The sequence below is a fragment of the Fulmarus glacialis genome, unplaced genomic scaffold, assembly GCF_000690835.1.
Source record: "Fulmarus glacialis isolate BGI_N327 unplaced genomic scaffold, ASM69083v1 scaffold12110, whole genome shotgun sequence".
Taxonomy (NCBI): domain Eukaryota; kingdom Metazoa; phylum Chordata; class Aves; order Procellariiformes; family Procellariidae; genus Fulmarus; species Fulmarus glacialis.
Genome location: NW_009185831.1, coordinates 1 through 21,035, shown reverse-complemented (window position 1 = coordinate 21,035; position 21,035 = coordinate 1). Strand labels below are relative to the sequence as shown.

General features: G+C 40.2%; 2 protein-coding genes across 2 annotated transcripts; one reads left to right on the top strand and one right to left on the bottom strand.

Moving 5' to 3' along the window:
* Positions 1-393: 393 nt before the first annotated feature.
* CASP6 (caspase 6, apoptosis-related cysteine peptidase) lies at positions 394-7,862 on the top strand. Its single transcript, XM_009579878.1, has 7 exons — positions 394-433; positions 1,187-1,229; positions 3,284-3,430; positions 3,869-3,945; positions 4,400-4,575; positions 6,778-6,934; positions 7,565-7,862. The coding sequence occupies exons 3-7, from the start codon at positions 3,315-3,317 to the stop codon at positions 7,801-7,803; spliced, it is 765 nt and encodes a 254-aa protein (XP_009578173.1). The 5' UTR covers positions 394-433; positions 1,187-1,229; positions 3,284-3,314; the 3' UTR covers positions 7,804-7,862.
* A 1,595-nt stretch (positions 7,863-9,457) lies between these two features.
* On the bottom strand, positions 9,458-20,619 carry CCDC109B (coiled-coil domain containing 109B; the record flags this gene model as incomplete). The annotated part of the gene is made up of 8 exons (XM_009579989.1): positions 9,458-9,656; positions 10,632-10,748; positions 12,153-12,356; positions 13,202-13,362; positions 13,570-13,674; positions 18,213-18,383; positions 18,650-18,725; positions 20,558-20,619. Coding segments are annotated over 8 exons (974 nt in total), but the record flags the coding sequence as incomplete, so codon positions are not given.
* Positions 20,620-21,035: the final 416 nt, after the last annotated feature.

The following is a 21,035-nucleotide window of genomic DNA, read 5'->3' as shown; positions in this document are numbered from 1 at the left end:
CCCTCAGTACCCTCGGGTGGATAATGTTTCAAGCAAACTGAAATAGCTTTTTTGTGCGTTCAGGTTACTAGTGATAATTTTAAGACCCAACACCTGAAAGCATGATAGATATTTGCCAGTGGGAAGTTTACATGTAAATAGTAACACTTACAAGCATGTGACTTCCTTTGAGCCACCCCCTTCTGTGCTATGGTGTTCAACATAAAAGCTGCTGAAGCCAATTCTGCAAATTTATTCTAATGTCTTTATGAACTTTTCTCCTCTATCAATACATAGCTATGTTAGTTTGTTTTGCAAAAGGCTTTAATCAGATGTGAAAAGATAGTATTATAAATACAAAACAGTTTGTAAAATCTATGTATACGTGACCCGTCTTCTCTTGTAATTGCAGGCCACATCCAGTTGGATAGCAGACCTACATTAACAACCACAGGTACAGTATAGTACATAGTTTTCATAATGTGGTAGTCCGTCTCCACTGGTAGTAGTAAGAGCTGTGATTTTATAACCCACTGAGATGTTTAAGCAAAAGGAATAAATAATTTGGCCTAACCATCTGCGAGTTTCTAGTTCTGCACGCTCCCAAGATGTGCATGTTCCCTATTGTTCCCACAATGTTACCGTTATGTGCATTGTGTTACTGCAGATAATTATGTCTATATAGTTTAGCAGAAGAAAAGGTATAAATCTTGCATCTTCTCAGTTGTCATTAGCTAAACATATGTTACACTACCTGCTATGACTCATATGCTGCATCCAACCTCAAAGAGAATGCTCAGCCTTGCATTAGCAGCATTACTGAAATAAAAACACCCAGTGTATTTTTAGATTACGTAAAATCATAACTATTGAGTTAGAGACTCTGTTTAAATAAATACAGCCAGCTAGTTAGTTATATAAAATCATGATCTCTGAATATGTCTATAGAGATACAGATATAAAATATGCATGTCTTGACCACATAAAATTCAGACTATCGGTGTCAGAACTTTAAGACAGCCTCCAAAAGCTGTGGGTGTAGACAAACGCTAATGAAGCTGTTTAACTGCATGCCTACTTACCTGATGTATGAATGAGCTTTTGGTTCACATTAACAGCTAAGCTTTAAGGCTGGATGCACAAGTTCAAATTGTTTCTTTTTAATGAATGATTTAGTGGCTAAATAACTTTTTGATCCCTCTAACAGATGGAAATCAGAACATCACAGAAGTAGATGCACTCGATACAAGGTAAAGTTCTGATGGCAATGACAGAGAGATGGCCCATGGCATTGAGATCAGTGCACGGTTTTCCGATTTTTGTTAAGAATGTGTGGATTATTCAACTTAACTCCACCCACTTACAGAACACATTTCTAGTTTTAGCTACACCAGATGTAGAACCACACTTCTTACCATGAAGGCATGCAGAAGGGACTCTTAGGAGTGGACTCCTTTTGTGTTAGGCAGTGTGCAAACATGGCAAAAATACCATCCAATCTAAGGAACAATTGGGCAGACTAAGTGATAGAGTGTTGCACAGGAATATATTCCTCTAGAAGGAGGATAAAGGGACCAGGGGATAGAGATTGCATAAATTTTTCCTACTCCACCTTACAACATCATCTAGCCCTGGAAAAGGTAAACTACCTGCCTGATAACTTCCTTTGCCTCACCCACTCAGTGAATACAGCTGAGCAGAGGAAGAACTATTTAGGGAACCATCCTTTAATGGTCATTCACAGGATCTAGGGACCTAACTGGCCAAAATCCGTACTAGCCCTACATCTAGCTGAATCCTAAGGAAGATAAATTGCCAAAATCCGAATAAACTCTGGTACTGGTACAGGGGAAATATCATTCATAATTACAGGGCTAAAGTTTATCATCTTTGCATTTTATCATGTTAAGTACTCAAATTAGGGAGAGTGTGATAAAGCACCCCACTTAACTTTCCTTATTGGTTATCCAGCCAACATTGTAGAAACCCCCAGACTTTGAACAGTCATCCAGAATTCCTGTTCCCTGTTTGAATTCTTATGCAGATGTTACAAAAAGATGTTTTATTAAGGGGCTGCTCATAATAAAATGGAGAAGCAGAAATAGTTTATGGATGACTTTGGTCATTTTGTAATGAAACAAAAGCATTTTGCTGATGGAACTGCAATCTTTAAGTAACGTCTGCAAACAAATATTCTAAGCAACTTCTTCCACCAGTTGCACCAAAACTGAACATTCCCTAGCAGGAGAAAACCCAGTAACGTGCCAAAAATGACTGCTCTGACTAGAGCCAGTCCTAGGGCAGCATGACCTGGACTGTCATTCTGTACATCTGTAGCACTGGCCTTGTCAGTTACCAGGGCTATTGCCAGACGCATTTTAGTTTCTGTTCCCTGCACCGATACTTCTGCCTATAAAAGCAATAAGATTCTCTGCTTTGTCTCGCGAAACACAGCCATGCCAACACTTGGAAACAACCTTTAGGTCCAAGTGTACAGTCCATAGTATGCTATCACAGACTCTTATGTTTTGCTCATAAAACAATAAAATTGCTGAATGCTACTCCAAACACACAGGTGCTCCATACGTTTGTTGCCATGATAGTTTAAAGCCCTCTACTTGAAAGCCGAGTCGGGCATTTGTTCTGTCCTTCAGAACAACACTGTCCTTCAGCTTTAGGATTTTGTTGGCTGGTTGCTAAAAACTTAGATGAACAGTTGTATTGTCATAGCTTTCTTTTTGTTAGGGTAAATAACACAAATTTGTTCTCCTTTTGCAAGATACACTATGCATACCACCTCATCACCAGTTTATAGTCTATTGGTTATGATGCAGCACTCAGTTTAGTTCGAAGAACTTGAAGCAAATCTCAGCTACAATTCCAAATAAGTATATATGCACTCTCCAATTATGTTAAAATAACATTTAGCTAAACACATAACATAGACACTTGGAGCCAAGTCTAAAGTGCACTGTTATATGCCTTACACCATTACTAATGAGACAGCCCCCTGACAAGAGAAAATACAAATACATTGTAGAGAAACTGTTCAACCTACCTGACAGAACCTAGTACGTACCCAACACTTGTTTTTACTGAATTGCTTAACATGCCTAAGCTTTTCAAAAAGACCTAGCTATTTAGGCTCTTCCTAAAATATTGCACATTTTGAGGTCTTGTCTTCTGAAATTTGATCCTCAAAGTCTCTAATCAATTAAAAAATCTCAGCTAGCAGGAATATAGGAAGGGAATTCAATTAGCCATTAACTCATGTATCACAAATGTTTTCCGTCTCTGGCAACAGACAAACACTTGATCCTGCAGTGCAATACAAAATGAACCATCAAAGAAGAGGAGTTGCATTAATCTTCAATCACGAGCACTTTTTTTGGCATTTGAGGTTGCCAGACAGACGGGGGACTTTTGCAGACAGAAACAATCTGAAACGCAGGTAAGAAACTTGGTTTCTCTACTCAAGCTTAAAAAGCTAAACTTCAGAAATCATGGTCAAATAAGCAGTTACCTAAATCTTACATTTAAGTGTAGAACAGAAGATTTTGCAGACATCAGCACCTATGCAACCTTGGCAAAGAAAGCCATAATAAAAAAGCTTCAAGGCACAGTCCTTTGAGTCATGGAAACTGCTGGCAGAAGTCCTATGATTTCAGTGTGTCCAGACCTCTCTTAGGACAAACTCTTTGAAGTAACTTTAGGTATTACACCTGCACTTGACACCAGTATGAGTTCAAAATCAAGTTTAGTGGGTTTTTTCATAAATAATGCATAAGCATGAATATTCATTCTCTCACAGGGAAAGCAACTGAGTTGGTAGCAACTGACATATAATTTGAGCAAGACTTTTACTGATACTGATGTGTTTTAACAATAGTTTGACAGACCTTGGATTTGAAGTCAGAGATTTTGATGATCTGAAAGCAGAAGATGTGCTGCAGAAAATTTATGAAGGTAGGAGACTATATATTGGTTATGTCTAACTATTTGTAGCAGAATTTCCAGATACCTTTTCTTCCATTCTCTCTGTTGATCTAACATGAAATAATTCTTGTGCACAAGGGAGTTCTCTTAACAGTAGAAGGACTTAAGGGTTAGACTTCAGATTATTTTATTGCAATGTAAATGAAGCTTCTGTGGAGAGAACTAATGAAGTCGCCAAGAGCTGAACGAAAGTACCTGCAGCTGGGAGAAGTTAGTAACATTCTTCTTTTTACTTGTAGTGGCCCTTATCTTCAGCCACGTGGAATCACTGCACCTTCAAATCTCTGCAGTGTTACACTATCTGAAAATAGGGTTCATTTGAAAAAGGACTGATCAGAGATTAAATTATATGATACAAAGGTACAATGTTTTTTAAACCTGAAGATCACTGTTTAGTCACCTAAACACCACTTGACTATTTCAGCCTCTAAAGATGACCACAGCAATGCTGACTGCTTTGTTTGTGTGTTCCTGAGTCATGGTGAGAATGATCATGTTTTTGCATATGATGCCCAAATCAAAATTGAGACAATCACAGACATGTTCAGAGGAGACAAATGCCGGAGTCTGGTAGGAAAACCAAAGATATTTATCATTCAGGTAAGATGTCTGTTTCTCAATTCAGTGGAGTTAACACTGACCTATGTCTTCCTGTAATACAGAAGTCAGTTTTCCTGATACAGTCTGTCCACAAGGGAATGTTTTTGCATCTTTAGGAAAGAAGGTATGGAAAACTGTTCCTTAAAGGCATTTAAGACAAGGATTCTTCTCCTTTACGTACACAAGTGTTAATACTATGATTCTAGCTGTATTTAATACGAAGTAATTTTATGAAGAACAGCCCAAATTAAGCCCATGTTGGATTGACCGTCAGTGTATATTTAATGGCAGAGAAGACGATCATTTTTTTGAGAAAGTTGTGTACAGCCTCAGCTCACTTCCTACTGTTCACACCTCACACCCCTAGGCTAGGCTGTAGAAGGCTATCAAACCTCCTTACCTTCACTGTTTCCTTCCAGGCAAGTCCCTTTACTTGCTCCTTACAGAAGTTGGTTTTTGTGGGGGTTTTTTGTGGGTTTTTTGTTTGGTTGATTTTGGTGGTGGTGATGTTTTTCCTGGTTTTCTTTTTTTTGTTGTTGTTTGGTTTTTTTTCTGTCCATGACCAATACTTGGCATGTCTGTAGAATTTAAGGTTTTATTGTCTCAGAAATACTGCTTGTGCTCAGTGGTCAAATAAAGCCCATACATAACCTCCTGTATCACTCCTTGGTTCACAGGATAATGCAAGTTGGAAGGGACCTCAGGAGGTCTCTGGTCCAGCCTCCTGTTCAAACCGAGTCAGTTATGGGGTCAAACCAGGTTACACAGGACTTTATCCCATCTTTATCCAGATTACAATTAGCAAACTCAAATGAGAACCTGGCCTTCAGCACATTGTAACTGTAGTGTATAGAGTAATTCTAGAATTACCTTTTTTCCAAATGAAAGCTTCCTTAGGCACAAGGCCGCTGCAAGAATCAGCACATTGTTAATTCATCTTCCATTAGGACTCATTCAGCTTTGATTTTTTTTTTTTTAATCAGGTGCCAAAGATGGAAAAATATTTACATATTTCAATTTTAAGTTATAAGTAATACTTGGAAACATTTATCATATATACTCATCAAAAAGCAAATTAACTTAGTTCAGTTTATCAACTGAATCCTTTTACACCACAATTGGCATAGCATTTCCCGTTGGAAATCAGAGGAAACACCAAGGATGGAACTTCATCACTGTAAATGAAAGAAGATTTTCATGTTTCTCTCTTTAGTGATAGTTCTTAAGTAATGCTCCTTACCTACTTTGTATCTTTTGAACATGTTCTTACCTTCTTATCCTCCATGTATAGCCTTTTTGCAACACTGACAATACTGGGCTCACTTACTGGCTTCTCACAAAAAAAACCTTCCCTCAACTAACACATTTGAGACTGAACTCAGTTCAGTCGGAAGTGTAACAGCGTATAATGATGGCAGTGCTTCAGAGCATTTATTCAACGCTGCCTCGCCAACAGGTCCGAGGGAGGTGATTTTTCCTCTCTTCTCAGCACTGGTGAGGCTGCATCTGAAACACCGTGTCCAGTTCTGGGTTCCCCAGTACAAGAACGATATGGACTTAGTGGAGCGAGTCCTGCAAAGGGCCGCAAAGATGATTAACGGACTGGAGCATCTCTCATATGAGGAGAAGCTGAGAGAGCTGGGACTGTTCAGCTTGGAGGAGATGGCTTAAGGGAATCTTACCAATGTTATAAACACCTGGGGGGAGACAATAAAGCAGAGGGAGCCAGGCTCTTTTCAGTGGTGCCCAGTGACAGGACAAGAGGCAACTGGCACAAATTAAGACACATGAAATTCCATCTCAACACAGGAAAACACTTTTTTACTGTGAGGGTGGTCAAACACTGGAAGAGGTCGCCCAGAGAGGTTGTGGAGTCTCCATCCATGAAGATACTCGAAAGCTGACTGGACATAGGCCTGTACAACTCTAGCTAACTCTGCTTGAGCGAGGGGGGTTGGACTAGGTGATCTCAAGAGGTCCCTTCCAATCTCAGCAATTCCATGATCATCTCAGAGCTTTCGCTGGACTTTGTCACCAATATTTTAATTGACAGAGAAGTAAATGGGTCTTTATGAATCCAGACTCATGGTAGTGTGGAACACCTAACTGAGCAGAAGTCCCCTCTGGGTAGTGTCAGAAGTATCATATTAACATAGGTGAGCTTGGCAGAGGTGAAAACATAATAATACTTCTTACCAACAGGCATGTCGAGGTGATAAACATGACGATCCAGTTACTGTTCAAGATTCAACAGACAGTAGCGATAAATGCATTGTCAATGAGACTGAAGTGGATGCAGCTGGTGTCTATACCCTGCCTGCGGGTGCAGATTTTATCATGTGCTACTCTGTGGCGCAAGGTAAGTTCTAATATTTTACATCTGATGTCTGATACTTCACTGTAACAAGCTTGAACACTTCTTCATTTTGCAGTCAAAATAAGAAGTACAGTTCTAGGACATCTGTTTTGCATGTCTGATAAGTGACATCTCGTCTGGGAAACAGCCTCACATGTTAAGGAAAAAGTGAAAATAAACCATCAAGGTTGCAGTTAATTTGCCAAGCAGAAACATTCTCATCATAATCTTGCTGCTGAGCTGTCTGCTGACAACAAGCATTCCCCTCTTTTCCAGGATTCAGGATTGTAGGATTCTGGTAGCTTATAAATTTCCTTGCACTATGTGGCTGTCCTCTCCAGTCCTCCATGTATCTTGTCCTCAGTCCCATCTGCTCTCTTGTAATGTGCAGATACAGTCCTGTAAGCTACCAGTGTCCCTGAACCAGCTCCTCTTGGCTGAGCACTGTAAGTGATCTCAAAGCCATTTCCCATCTACAATTTCCAGTGAAATTACATAATTGGTGAAGTAAAATTTACACCCATTAGTAATCCCTTACAGATGCAGCTAGCAAGCAGTAACTCTCATGAATATTTTTCAAATGGCATTACTACTTACATTTGGATATAATTTTATATTCCTGTTCTACAATAGGTTACTTTTCTCATCGTGAAACTGTAAATGGCTCCTGGTACATTCAAGATTTGTGCGAGGCACTTAGGAAGCATGGCTCTTCCTTGGAGTTCACAGAACTTCTTACTGTCGTTAACAGGAAAGTATCTCATCGCAAAGTGGATGTGTGCAGAGACATTAATGCTATAGGAAAAAAACAGATTCCCTGTTTTGCCTCAATGTTAACTAAAAAATTGTATTTTCATCCAAAATCTAAGTAGATTGTTATTTAACAATGACGACCATTAACTAATACTCATTGCAGAAGTGAAAAACACACCATCTTAGTTCAGGAGACTAATATTCTACAAGATTGTTTGCAAAAACACTGGGATCAAATATTCAAATATTACAGTTTGTACATATAACAGTTTCTAAAATCTTAAAGCAATTTTAAAGCTAGTATTACAGCTCTGTTTACCTCAGGGAATTTGGGAAACGTTGACTGGTGCAAAACTATTAAGAGGTGCTCAGATTTCATTTAAGTTGGTACTCTTACATTACTTTTTTCTTGAAAGTTTTTTGCTTGATTGCCGTCTGACTATGGCACATTTTACTATTTCCAAAACATTTCAAATGTTAGATTAGCTTTTCTTGCTCCAAGAGCACGGTTTACAGGGAATATGTTTGCAGGGCATCTTTTTAAATCTGTGGACAGCAGTATCCACTTTCCAATTTTTGTGGATTTACAGCTTTTTAGACATTTTTTGTATTTTCTCTCAACACTAAAAAGGAATTTAATTCCTTGAGTACAATTGTAGCATTAATACAGATAAAGGGCTTCTTTTTGCTTGCACATCATTTACGTTTGGGGCACAATTAAAGCTTGCTGGTGCTCTGCATCCTCAAGAGAAAAGCAAGCAGTAGTGAAATGAGACCACATACAGCTTGCTTAGCATGACTGGGTAAGCTCACCTTGTACACATCTCTAAAGCTAAAGCAAATCATTGCAAGGTTCCAGGCTCACTTACAACTGCTGGACATCTCTAGGCAGCTCTGCAAAATACAACACGTGCAAACCTTCGTACTTCAGGCCTTGGTGTTGGATCAGCCTCTTCCTCCCCTTGGCCACAGAGGAGATCAGCCATACACTGTCATGGTGTGTATAAAAGTGATAGTGCATTGGTCACCACAGGATGTTTTACCATAGGATTGTTACTACTGCAGCATCAGTAATTTCAATTATATTAGAAGTAAATATTTCTTTTATTATTTTTTACATTATTGGTACATATGCTTAACTCTGGGGGACAATGGAGGACTCAAGCTGAGAAAAGTGTCTTAATCCACTTTCCTGGGTATAAAAGAATTGATTTACTGGCTCTGCTTTAGTTAAATCTTTCCATATGTTCTGAGTCACAGATATTAAATCTTACTATGGCTACTTTTAAGCTTTGTATAAATCATGAATGTATAAATTTGAATGTTTTGATAAATTCTTTCAATAAAATGCAACAGTGAAACAAATGATTTTATAGTAAATGAGTTTGACATATCTTACTTTCTCAGCAACATTTACTAAAAAAGCTTACTTGTAATGCAAGTCTAACCTCCACCAATGATGTTGTATCAGAGTCAAAGCACAGAGCTAGGGAAAGGAAAACAGTAATTTCAGGAAAAAAAATCCTTAGTACTCAAGGCAGAAAATTATTCTATGAGCTATTGCTATGCTCTAGTAAATAATCCTAAAAAGACAGCCCTTGTTCTATAAAATGTCCCCGTCGTTTTACCAGCAGGCAGAATGCCTCCATTTACTAATGAGATTTGACAAACATCTTGAAGAACTTTGCTTTAGCAGCTTCTTTATAGTATTTAAAAAAAAAAAAAAAAAAACCAAACCCAACAAAAACCCAAAATGTCAAGTGACCGAATCATTTTTATAGATATTTATTGCAACTTTCAAAACTATAGTGGTCAAAAATATCCAGTTTCTATAGAGTAACTAAATGTTTGTATCAGCTTTGAAAGGGCAATTGTAATATATACAAAACCGAAGTCAGTCCTTGTCATTGATTTCCTGGATTGGCAGCCTCAGGCGCAGAGGTTGGCGCAGACGCCTCAGGGATTCTTCTGCCTGCCAGTGCAAGAAAGAGTGAGAGTTCATCCTTCCGCAGCCCTCTGTTTTCTCCTCCTCTTTCACACATCCAGTATCTTTCCTTTCTCAGAAGGCATTGCTCTTACGCAAGAAACCAAACTGCTCAAGTGGAGGATGCTGAACATTTACAGACCTGCTCAGGTCATTCAGCCAGTCTCCAGACAGAAGCATGTGCCCTGCCCGTCCACCTGCCTATCCACACCCCAGAGGACTATTTTCCTGAAATTACAATTACAAAATTCATACTCAAAGGCTACTGAAAAAGCATCAAACTCTAGCCTTATGCCAAATGTGGCTCATGAAATGATACCCTGAACCACGGGTCTTGAACTAAAATTAGGGATAGTTTCAATTTTCTTTTACAAGACATTGAACACAAGGCTGGGGAGATGGAATGGGGGAGTAAGAATTGAGGAGTGGGATCTGCTACATTTTTTCATGAAGATTACAAAGTTTCTCCCAGACACACACACCACCACCTTTTACAGAATAAGGGTGACTGGATGGGAATCTAAGCCTTTCACCTGTGGAATAGGATTAAACTGTCAAATGCTGAACTCTGCAAGACAGTTTCCTTCCAAGAAAGGGAGAAGACTCTGTTACCACAGCAGTGCAGCGAACACACAGTCTGCAAAAGCAATACAGCTATTCTATTAAAATGGCCGAAAATGCAATTCGAGTATGCAAAAAATGGATGTATAGGGCTGATAAACTGACTTATTTGTTTTAAATTAAATTAATGAAGTTCTCCCTTTCTGATGACTTATTGAAGTAGTTTATACATCAATGGCAAACATTGTATGGTTATTTAAGCAGCTCAGACTGGCTGACAAGCAATACACTGTTTTGAATGTAAGTAACAAACCTTGAGGTCAATTTTCTGTTAGCTGAGACTTTACTGAAAAAGTCTTAACGCAGAGGCTACCTCATTAATTAAGAACTGTATTTAAATACCTCTGCTAGGTCTTCTTTGAGCTTGTTATATCGTTCCACATTAAAATGCTGTTTTTTGGATTTCCGATAGAAGTAGTGGAGGAACTGCCTGTTTTTAGCGTCAGGGTAAATGTAGTCCTGGTGAAGAAAGAGCAGGGCACATATTTAGGGTTAGCAAGAAAACTGGGTAGAGTTCAGAAGATAATCTGCACAAATGAGTTTTCAGTAGAAACTCAGCCTTTCAGGAAGATTTGTCTAGTTCATCACATACACGTGTTCTGTTAAGAGGCTACATATGAAGTTATGGCCTTACAGGTCATAAGGGCCTTTTAACACATGGTAGGAATAATTTCTATCACACCTAAAGGAATTTTCAGTCATAAACACATAGTGTGATCTTCATGACTGGAGTCGCCTAAGTCAATGGACACTACTTCCAAGGAGTCAGAGAAAGTTCAACTACTATTTCTCAAAGACTTATTTGAAAGTCTCAAGCAATGGTGCCAGCAGCTGTTCAAAAAAGCCAAGTAATAATCTCTTTATTTACTCATATGCAAAAAGTAGGAATGCCTTAGCCCTTCTTAAAAATCAGCGAGGAGGTGTAAAACTCACATTCAGAGCCAGCTGTTCATAAAAACAGACACATCTCCCCTTTTCACTAAAGGAACCTGATGTCTCACGAGGTCTATAGATCCACTGGTATTATGGAAGGAAGTGTTGGCTACTCTTCCACATACCTCCATAACAAAAAGAGTTTTACATCACAGAAAGTTCAACATTGAGATGTCCACTTTGGGAGTAAAGTACAGAGCTAAAACAGGAAAAAGAAACATTCCTCGAAGCCTTACAGGATAAATCTGGTTGTGCAGCTCAGTAAAGATCTGGGTTTTTGTTACTCAGCAAAATTTTTTCTTCTAAACAAAGGCTGTTTCCTGCCCCATTTCAGCTGTCCTAGATTTACCTCCATTCATTCACAGTCAAGGAAAAGCAGTCAGATTATTAAGAAAAAAGCAGTAACATTTTTTCAGGCATTAAATTAGGTATATTTCAATAAAGCAACTGCCAGATTTCCAAACCGTTTGGCACCCTGCACCGTTTTACATGTAAACTCCAGCGAATAAAAGCTACTGTTCAGTGATTCACTTCCTGGCCTGCTGTAAGGCAGCGTTCACAAACTGGCACAGCACTAATAGTTGCTCTCCCTTTACAGCAATGAGCAAGGTGCTGTTTACTATTCAAAGTGATCTACGAAAATTTAAAATAAAAGGAGAGACTTCTTTCACCACTTTTCATTCCCTAGATGATGAAATCTTACAGATAGCAGTTCTGCTCAGCAGCTGGTCTGCAGTTCATGTGTAACAGTACTTGGCTTGACTTCACATAATATAATGTTCGTATCCAGCCCCAATAAGGATGAAATAAGTCCCTGCCTGATGGCAAGGCTACTTACTGAATTATATTTTCATCAGAGTCCAAACGTGATTTTCAGAGTCAGCCTTCCTCCTTTACAATACTCCACATGTTTACAAAACAAGGACTTACCTGTTTAGTAATAACAAAGTAGGCATAGAAAGCCATGGCACTCCCATAAGTGATGAAGTATGTGACTGGCTCCATGATGTCCCACGAATAGACCCACCACGTGAGCCATGCCAGCGCTCCTCCTTGTGTTGACATCAGAGCTAAGCCAACCCATAGAAGCCTGGAGGTCTTTGCATCTGCACTGTCCGTGATTCTGGCTTTCATCTAAGGAAAATAAATATAGAAACCTGTTCAAGCAAACATGAGTGCAACTGATGAGCGGCTCCTCAACTATGTTTTCTCCTGCTGGGCTAGATCCTTTTTCAGGATCTTTTACTGACTCCTCTTACCGACTTACCTTGCCAAAAAAGAAAAGGACTGAAATCCAAGGGCAACCAGAACTCCTGGCTGTTGTACACCAAGAAATGCTGCTTTTAATCTCCCCTTCCCACTACAAGGGATTTATGTCTACTGGATTTCCATTTACCATTCAAGGCAGCTCTGGTTAACGCTGAGGCTGGTCCTCCCAAAGCACGTGTGAGGCCAAGGAAAAGTTTGTCCGCTTTGTCAGGCTCTTTTTGGCTTCCTCCCCTCATGCTGGGTTAGCTTAGCCTGCCCTAGGTCAACATTCATACTTTCCCTTCTTGGACTACAGCAACCATTAGTCCAAACAATTTGCCTTGCTGCCTTGGTGATATAGAAAACCCTAGCCTATAGCCACAGATGATTTCTACCTCACTATTGTTTTTTCTATAATGGGTATTGAGAACTCATAGAGCAACAGGTGACTAAGAGGACTTTCAATCCCAATACTAGCCATGCTGAGGCTTGTTCATGACAGCTTTCTCCAGGTGTTGTGGTTCCTACCCAGCGCATGTGTGTAACAGGAGGCAAAAGAACTGAATTGAAAATAATTTGAATTCTATTTGAATTGACCCTCGTTTGCGTAACAAACAAAACAGACACACCTTAGCCATTCATGCTGATTTTTTTCTATCACAGGACTTACTCTTGAAGAAAGGAAATGCTTTTGAGTTTTAAAAAAAAAAAAAACAATCCCACTTTCCAACCTGTTCAAGAGGCAGCAGCTCTTCTTTCAGATGGTCCAGCTTCTGCAGCAATTCTCTCTCTTTCCTGATCTGGTGATCTTCTAAATGTAGAGCCACAAACAGTCTGTGAACCAAGGATTTGATATCTTCCATTTCAGTAGCATGCTCACTACTCAGCTTATCTGAAAATAAAATGTTTTTCTCATAAAACATTCCAAGAACCTACCCCTCCTCATTCTCTGCCCACCTCCAACCCTAAAAAGCAGGACCATCCAATGGTAAAAAAACCCCAGAAATTCCTTTCTCCAGACAGGTTCGAGTTTTCTGAGACTTCCCATGCCTTTCACTAGATGAAGTGAGATATCAGAGTTATTAAGCATCGCTCTTACCTTTTATAGGAGGTGACACACTGTATGCCGTGTTGTTGATAACAAGTTTAAAGTCATTCATCAATAAGACCTCCATCAAGGTTGCATCAGAGACCTTGCTACCATCTGCAGAAGAAAGATTTAAGTTCTAAGTCATTTATCATAAGGAATCTTAAACATTAGCTGATATCTCTTTGGAAAAGTGCTAGAATTCTTTATTAATAATGTTTGGAAGGGAACTGTACTTCTAGAAAATCTGGTAACTGATACTAAAAAGTAAGGAGCAACATATCAACGCAGAGTGTGTGCCTGAATGCTTTCTCTAGCAGTCTCATTCGGACTTGCCACTACTATGAGCAGACTTGCATTTTCTTGTGTTACAGTTATGACTAGTATTGACCCATTGGGAAGGAGAGGGCAGAAGAAAAAAGTCTTGCATAAAACAGCAACAAATGGCAACATAAAGATTTGCATTTTTGTTTCTCCATCCACACACAAGTTTGCATCTTAACTAGGACAAAGGGTTTTGGGAAATTAAAAGACTCTCAAAGACCTCATCTTCAGTTATAGATTTATGTCTCTCTTTAAACAAGCTCTTCTAGCCAAAAGGAGCAATTCTTGTCAGTAGTGCTGTTCAGATTTTTATTAATGGTACTTGCAGCCACTCTGTTTCAGTATCAGTTGTGACTGGGAGTTAAGAAGTAGGTAGCTAGACTGTCCAGTACGAGGCAGACCAGGAGCCACAGACGCATTAGTCTAAAAAGCTCTGGAGAACCCTTTTCTACTTTTCTTTTTTATGCAAAAATTTACATGAATGCCACCCCATCAGCAAGACAGAGAACAGGCTGAGAAAAAAAACCCATCTATTTTCAATGACTCAAAATCAGAGACGGGGGCAACTGTGACATTCAATCAGGAAAGCTGGTTGTTGAAGATTTTATCCTGCTTTTATATTTGTTCCTTCTTTTCATTCTCTCTCTGCTATTTTTCTTTGCCAAAGGCCCTTTCACCCAAAAGGCAGTATCTGTGTCTATCTAGGGCTTAGAAAAGATTTGCTACTGGTAGATGGACCACAACTTCAATATATGAGAAGACTCTCATGCAACAGCATGGACATACTGCAGCCTTTCCCAGGGCAGTCTCAGCACAGCAGATCTTGCAAGATTAGTACTCTGGCAACATTTCCGATTTCTTGAACAACAGGAAAAATAGCTGCATCCAAATGAGAAATGGATCCCTTCCTATTTTACATTCAATACACAAAGGCAGATGTAATCTAAAACCTCTGCTGAAATGTAAAAGATCTGTTTTTTCCAATCTCTGCTTTTTGTTTGCCTGTTTAAAGGGGCCTGAAGTTTGTAAATAACCTCTTTTCTTTAGTATATTACTAGTCTTCCCGCCTGCCAGCTTTCATATCTCCTCTTCATTTCACTGTCCACCGCACCTCACCGCAGCTAAGATGCAAAGGAACACATCACATCCCACAGGGAGCTGAAGACACCGAAAAAGAGCTCCCGGAGTCATTAGCAGCAACATGTAATGGTGGATTCCCGGAGCTCTCACTGGCCCAAGTCCAGCAGATCTCAGAGCCACCTAGTAAAACCAGCCCCCACAGCAGGTTGAGGTGGCCCAGGAACCCCCGGAGCTGCACACCATTGCTGCTGGACACATTGCTGGGTTCAAAAGCCACAGAGCAGCTGCTCCACAGTAGCTGTTTGACCTGGTCTTCATTTCCTATACATAAAAAGGGAGTCTTTCCCTGCCTGGCCAACAGGTGGGCAGTGGTAGAAAACAGCAGCTTTACTCCTGAGATGGATAATGATCAGGCTACAAAATATGAAGATTTTTTTATGTATGTTTTGTATGTAAATATTTGTTACAGTGCTACTGCCCCAGCTCCTCCATCTGTCTCCACATGCCCACTACATAAAGGCACCATAGATAACCCCACACCTGCAACTATTTATTCACTGGAACTCTGTTCTCGGGCCCCATCTGCTGAACTCCATGAGCTAACACACCAGCTGGCTCCCCAACCCACTCGGTGTGGGTAGCAAAGCAAACCTGGAAGACTACCACTTTCAATCCAAAATATGAAATATGCCCATCCACTCTTTTTTTTTAATTTATTTTATTTTTTTTTTTTTTACTGTGTAATAGAGCATCAAAGCTTTTTTGCATGTAAATTATTAAGGTGACATTTATACAGTGACATTTAAGCAAAAAATGCTTTTCAAAAGAAGTGCCAGACAGGCTCTTTGCTCTGGATGTGATACAACACCGATTTATTAACCTGTCCAACCTTTCATTAACTGAGAAGCAGAAAAGTTTGGGGGAAGGGAAGTGTTTTATTTTAGAAAATGCCCCACAGGCTTTCAGGGAAAGGTTGCTTTCCTTCCTGTGCCTAAGCACAAGTGTTCAAATGTGGACCAAGGTCCATTTTTTGTCTACAGAAGTTTTGCAGGATCAAAATCAAATCCACAGAAAATGAAAGTGAGTCATCATACACAGCACTAATGCTTTCAATTAAGGCTGGGTTTCATTTAATGGCTAAATAACACAGAAGTGTCTGCACTAAATCAAGGCTTCATAATTTTTCTTTAATAATAAATGTTTAAATTCAACTCTCGGTACTTGACCAATAGTTTCTCTTTACAGTACCAGTTTCCTAATAAATTAAACATCTAAGCTGTTCTCTAACATTACAATTGCCCAGCACTTGAAAAATACAGAGCCGAGAATTGTTTCAGTCATTACTTTAATCAAAGCGGACAATGTTTTTATTTCAAAGTCGGAGCTGGGGGGGGAGGAGGGGGTGCGAAGCAGGGGGTGTTAAAAGGATGAGGCGAGGTGAAAACAGCCCAAATTCCTTTCCACTTTGGAACCTGCTGCTCGTCCATGCCGAAAATGCCAGACTTGTAGGTTTCTTACAGAAATTATCTTATGCTTCACAAGTGACCGATATTTGCACTGAAGCAGAATGAGTAGTTAGCTTTTGCTGACATACCACAGAAGAATGGGATTCAGCAGCGAATCACAAATCCCTCTGCCATGGATGTCTCTGCACAGATAGCCGTGCTCAGAGGTTAACTATTTGCTGGCGCGTGTTCTGGGCTAGCCCTGCCTCACCCCAGTAAGAAATCCTTTTCAGTGAAAACTTCCATGTTAAGGGGAAGGCAAGCTGCTGACAATGACCATTTGTTACAGTGGCTTCTGAAGATACAAGAGTTTCTTATGAAATTATCTTTTTCAAGAGACTTTTGTGCCTTTGCTGCCTAGCAGAAAACAACCACCCCAAAGTTCCTGTGTACACGAAACTCATTCACACACTGGGACCCACAGAGATCACATCTCCACTGCTCTAGAGGATACAAATATATTGCTCTATGGTGTATTTTACTAAATGTGCTTTCAAAGGCAACTAAGGCAGCTTCTCCTAGATCTGTGGCTTCCTGATCTTCTAGGAGCATCAATCTATTTTCAGTTCCTTGAAAAGTCCCTGCAGGCCTCTGCAATATCATCAACAAGGAGGAAAGGGAATATTACGAATGCACCCAGTTATGAACATTTTGGACCAACTTTCCTGGACCCCATCCTTCCTTCTGTTTATATGTTCCCTGATGGAAAATAAATCTTTCTACAGGGATGTAGCTATCCTTTTTTCTTTTTTTTCCTTCCTTTCTTTTTAGGGGCATGAGAGGGGAAGGGAAGAAATAGATGCTTTTAGTTAGACAAATTGAAACACCTGTTCTACCAGATTCAGACAAGAAAGCTACATCTCAGTTCTACTTTTCAGATTGAGTCCTTTTCTAGGACCAGGAGAGGGGTTGCAAGGCTTTTCAGAATTGTGGAAAAACGACAAAGCACTGCCAAAATACAAACCAAGTTGTCTTGGAAATAAAATGAAAAACCAGTTTAACTAACTGGATGTTAGCTTTTATCAACAGGCAGACCAAAGAGACAAAACACATGAAAAAAGCAGAGCTTGAGAAAATTATGTGAAGACTTGGGACAATGGGATAAACAGTTTGCTACAAGGAGGAAAGACCACATCAGTGCTAACATATCAGTATAGCTTTTCCTTTTCAACCCAAGGGCCCTGAAGTACTGTACTCCAGCTGATGAATGAAACCTCCCCAAAGTCTCAAAAAGCTGCCCTTTATCATTGCACACATTATCTGGTTGCTTAGCTCTTCGTAAGTTTTCCATATTGAGTTCAAGTTTGTAGTAAGGCAAACAGATTCTGCCAGCTCCGGGTAACACTGAACAACTGGCAGACATCACACTCAAGAGCCCAACTAGCTGTCTTTAAGAATGATCATGGAGGACAAGGAAAGAAAAAGGTACCAAGGAAACCAGAAGAGAGACACTTATTTAAAGACAGCGTTACAAAGAGAAGCTACCTGAAAAAGATAATAGAGGACACCACTGGGATATAGGGAAGGTTATAGTAATATGTCCAATTTTGTATTTTTAATCAGCCTTTCCAAGAGGACTCAGATATTAAATCTGAAACACCAATAAACCCCAGAAGCATTCCAGAACTACCCCAACAGCAACCACGCTAAACCTGATGGAGGACTGAACTCGTGCTTCAGGGGAGAAGTACAGTCCATTTGAAAAGGAATGTATTCATTTTGAGGAATGACAGAAATGTACGATACCTGTTGCAAAGACTTCTGCCCTCTCAATTCCTTTATCTTCTCTCTGCACATCCTGCAGGACTGCCCCTACGGTGGTCACCGTTGGCTTAACAGTGAACCGACAGCGTTCACTTCTTGTGGGCAGCGTAAGAGTTATCACAGGAAGACCATGTCTGTAATTAATAGTTACTTCTGGGGGGAGGGGAAAGAAAAGTAAGTGAAAAAGTCATATCGTAAGTTGTAGTTTAATTTAAGAGCTGTTTTTAAACCACAGGATGAATAAAGAAAACCACACAAAACATTCTAGATCTCTTTAATGAAATAGTACTTCTATTTCTGGGATATATATATATATATAAAAACCATGCAACTAATGTCATCTCACCCTACTCCCTCAAAATAAATGAAAAGCTTGTTGACATTGATGGGAAGGGAGAAAACCTGCTGGGCAAGCTTACCGTCAGATGGCACCAGCGTGCTGTAAGGTGCTCCTTCCCGGCCCCTCCACGTTCCGGCGTGCCTCCACAGCCGCACCTGCAGCACAGACACAGGGAGCTTGCTTTAGAAAGGTTAGGATGCAAGATTTATCTGGTCAAAGGCAGTACCCAGCCTGTCATGGTGATCTGCTTCTGTGTGATCTGACAGCAGAGGCGTCCTTCTGAAGAAAAACCCCTCGTTTACTGATTTCTATTTAAAAGACGGAGCCATCCTTATAGAAAGCATAAACATTGCCAAGGGTATTAAGGTATTGCCCATAGTTTAACTTTTTGTCTAGCGTGGTGTAAATAAATCCAGGAAAAACGGGAAGGGGAAGGAAAGAAAGAAAAAAAAAATGCAGTGTTTCTGAAGTACTTCATGCAACTTACTATAAACCCTCTCCTCTACCCCAAAAACAGTCGCTTGAAAGATCTCCACATCATGGTGCCTGAAGGCAGAAGTGTTCTGCAGCAGTTCAGAGTCCGCAGTGTAACTTAAAACAGTGTGCACAGTTTCAGTGAAGTCTTTTACTGCTGAATCATAAACAGAATGGCACTCTTCATGATCTCAAATAAAATAAAAGCCAATGCAGACTGAGGTCACTCCCCCTTGCTTCGTAATTATGTATCATATACCAAAAGTTAACTATTGACATTCATGGTGTTAAAAGACAATAACAGCAATGCAGCTTGCCAAAGTATGGAAGATATTTATTTGTATTTTTTTAAATCTGAACGGGTGTTTCAACTGCAGCTAGATGCTGCTGCAAGTAACAGCACCACCGGCCGCTGGTCACATCGAAGGAGGAGCACCCAGATGCAGTAAGTATCTCCGACGCCCTGGGACAGTGCTGACGGCAGGTTTTTGAACCTGCATGGTCGCGCTCCCAAGCCATCCCTTTCAGGGACATTGGTGAGAACCATCAAGACACTTCAACACGGCCATGTCAAAACAGAGGAGACAAACTGCTCTGATTAGACCCGTGTACTTAAAGCAGTCAGCCACGCTGTGGAAGATGCAACTACTCCAACACTCTGATTCTACAGCTAGTCCCTCTGCACAAGGAGAGGAACGATTTTATTGCAGTGACTCCCACAAAGCAGGCATTACTTCCATAAACTAAGTATAAGAGGCAGAAGTAAGAAGGGAAATCACATCCCTGACTAAGCTGGTTACACAAATTGTGTGTGGGCTGGACCAAGGCATGGGGCTTAAAATATGATAGCTGGGGGAAGTGGAAAACAATGTGGGGAGAGACAACAAGGACCGATTCTCCCTCTGGTGAACTTTATAGCTCATGTTTCTGAAGGCCACAACATTGCATAGTCTGCAAGCTAATCTCCTTCGACAAGGCAGGAAAGGAAAGCTATAAATGCAGGAGGCCTCTGCCCATTCAGTATGCCAAGCACTGCTCACCACGTTCGTGTGATTTATTTGTTTTTAAAGAATCACAAGCTTGACTGTCTGGATAGGAATATCCTACTAGATTAAATAAAGAATTCACCTGTAAAAAATAAATCTGTGTGTTTCAAAGACGCTGACCTTGCCCTAGCTTTCTACCTGGAACAAGCACTTTTCAGGATTTAAAGAAAATAAAATGAATCACACTGGGAGTTTCCAACACTGAGAAATTTGTGTATTGTAATCTTCAGGCATCAAAGGCACTCAGAAACCTAGACTAAATAGCAAAATACCTTAAACACAAGAGCATTGTCAAAAAATAAAGAGAGTAGACACTAGGAGTGCAGGCATGCCAAACGGCCACCCAGAGCTAGGACACGTGCAGTAACTTGTTTGTTTCTCCAGCAGAGCAGGAGACTTTCCCTGCAGCACGGCAGGACACACAGCCCAGCTCACCAGTTCTCACCCCATCTACAGGGGGCACTTACACCCACAGCCTGGCAGCAGGGAGACAACATTCGACACGTGATCTGTTTTTCCACAAAAGACCCTGAAACACACCAATTAGAACAGTCCACGGTAATACTCAATAGCCTTGAATCTAACAACCCCCTTCTTTCTTCTGGGGGACATATTTAAGGAACTAATTTTTTTTTACAGACACCTGATATGTAACTTTGCAATTGATATTTAGATACCTATCCTCCAACATCCTCAGGCATGGAACTGCTCCGTGCTTGTATTGGAAGGTTCCTTCGTTTATTTTTTTTTCAATCATAGACTCATAGAATGGTTTGGGTGGGAAGAGCCCTTAAAGATCATTTAGTCCCAACCCCCTGCCATGGGGAGGGATACCGTCCACTAGATCAGGTTGCTTAAAGCCCCGTTTTGGGGGTATCTACTTTGCTTATGGAGGAAACAATGCAGTCAACAATTAGTACATATTAATATATTAAAATACTTAGA

Coding starts and splice junctions, on each gene's coding strand:
- CASP6 (XM_009579878.1), top strand. CDS start 3,315: ATGAACCATCAAAGAAGAGGAGTTGCATTAATCTTCAATCACGAGCAC. Junction 3,431..3,868: donor AGAAACAATCTGAAACGCAG/GTAAGAAACTTG, acceptor TTTTAACAATAG/TTTGACAGACCTTGGATTTG. Junction 6,935..7,564: donor GTGCTACTCTGTGGCGCAAG/GTAAGTTCTAAT, acceptor GTTCTACAATAG/GTTACTTTTCTCATCGTGAA.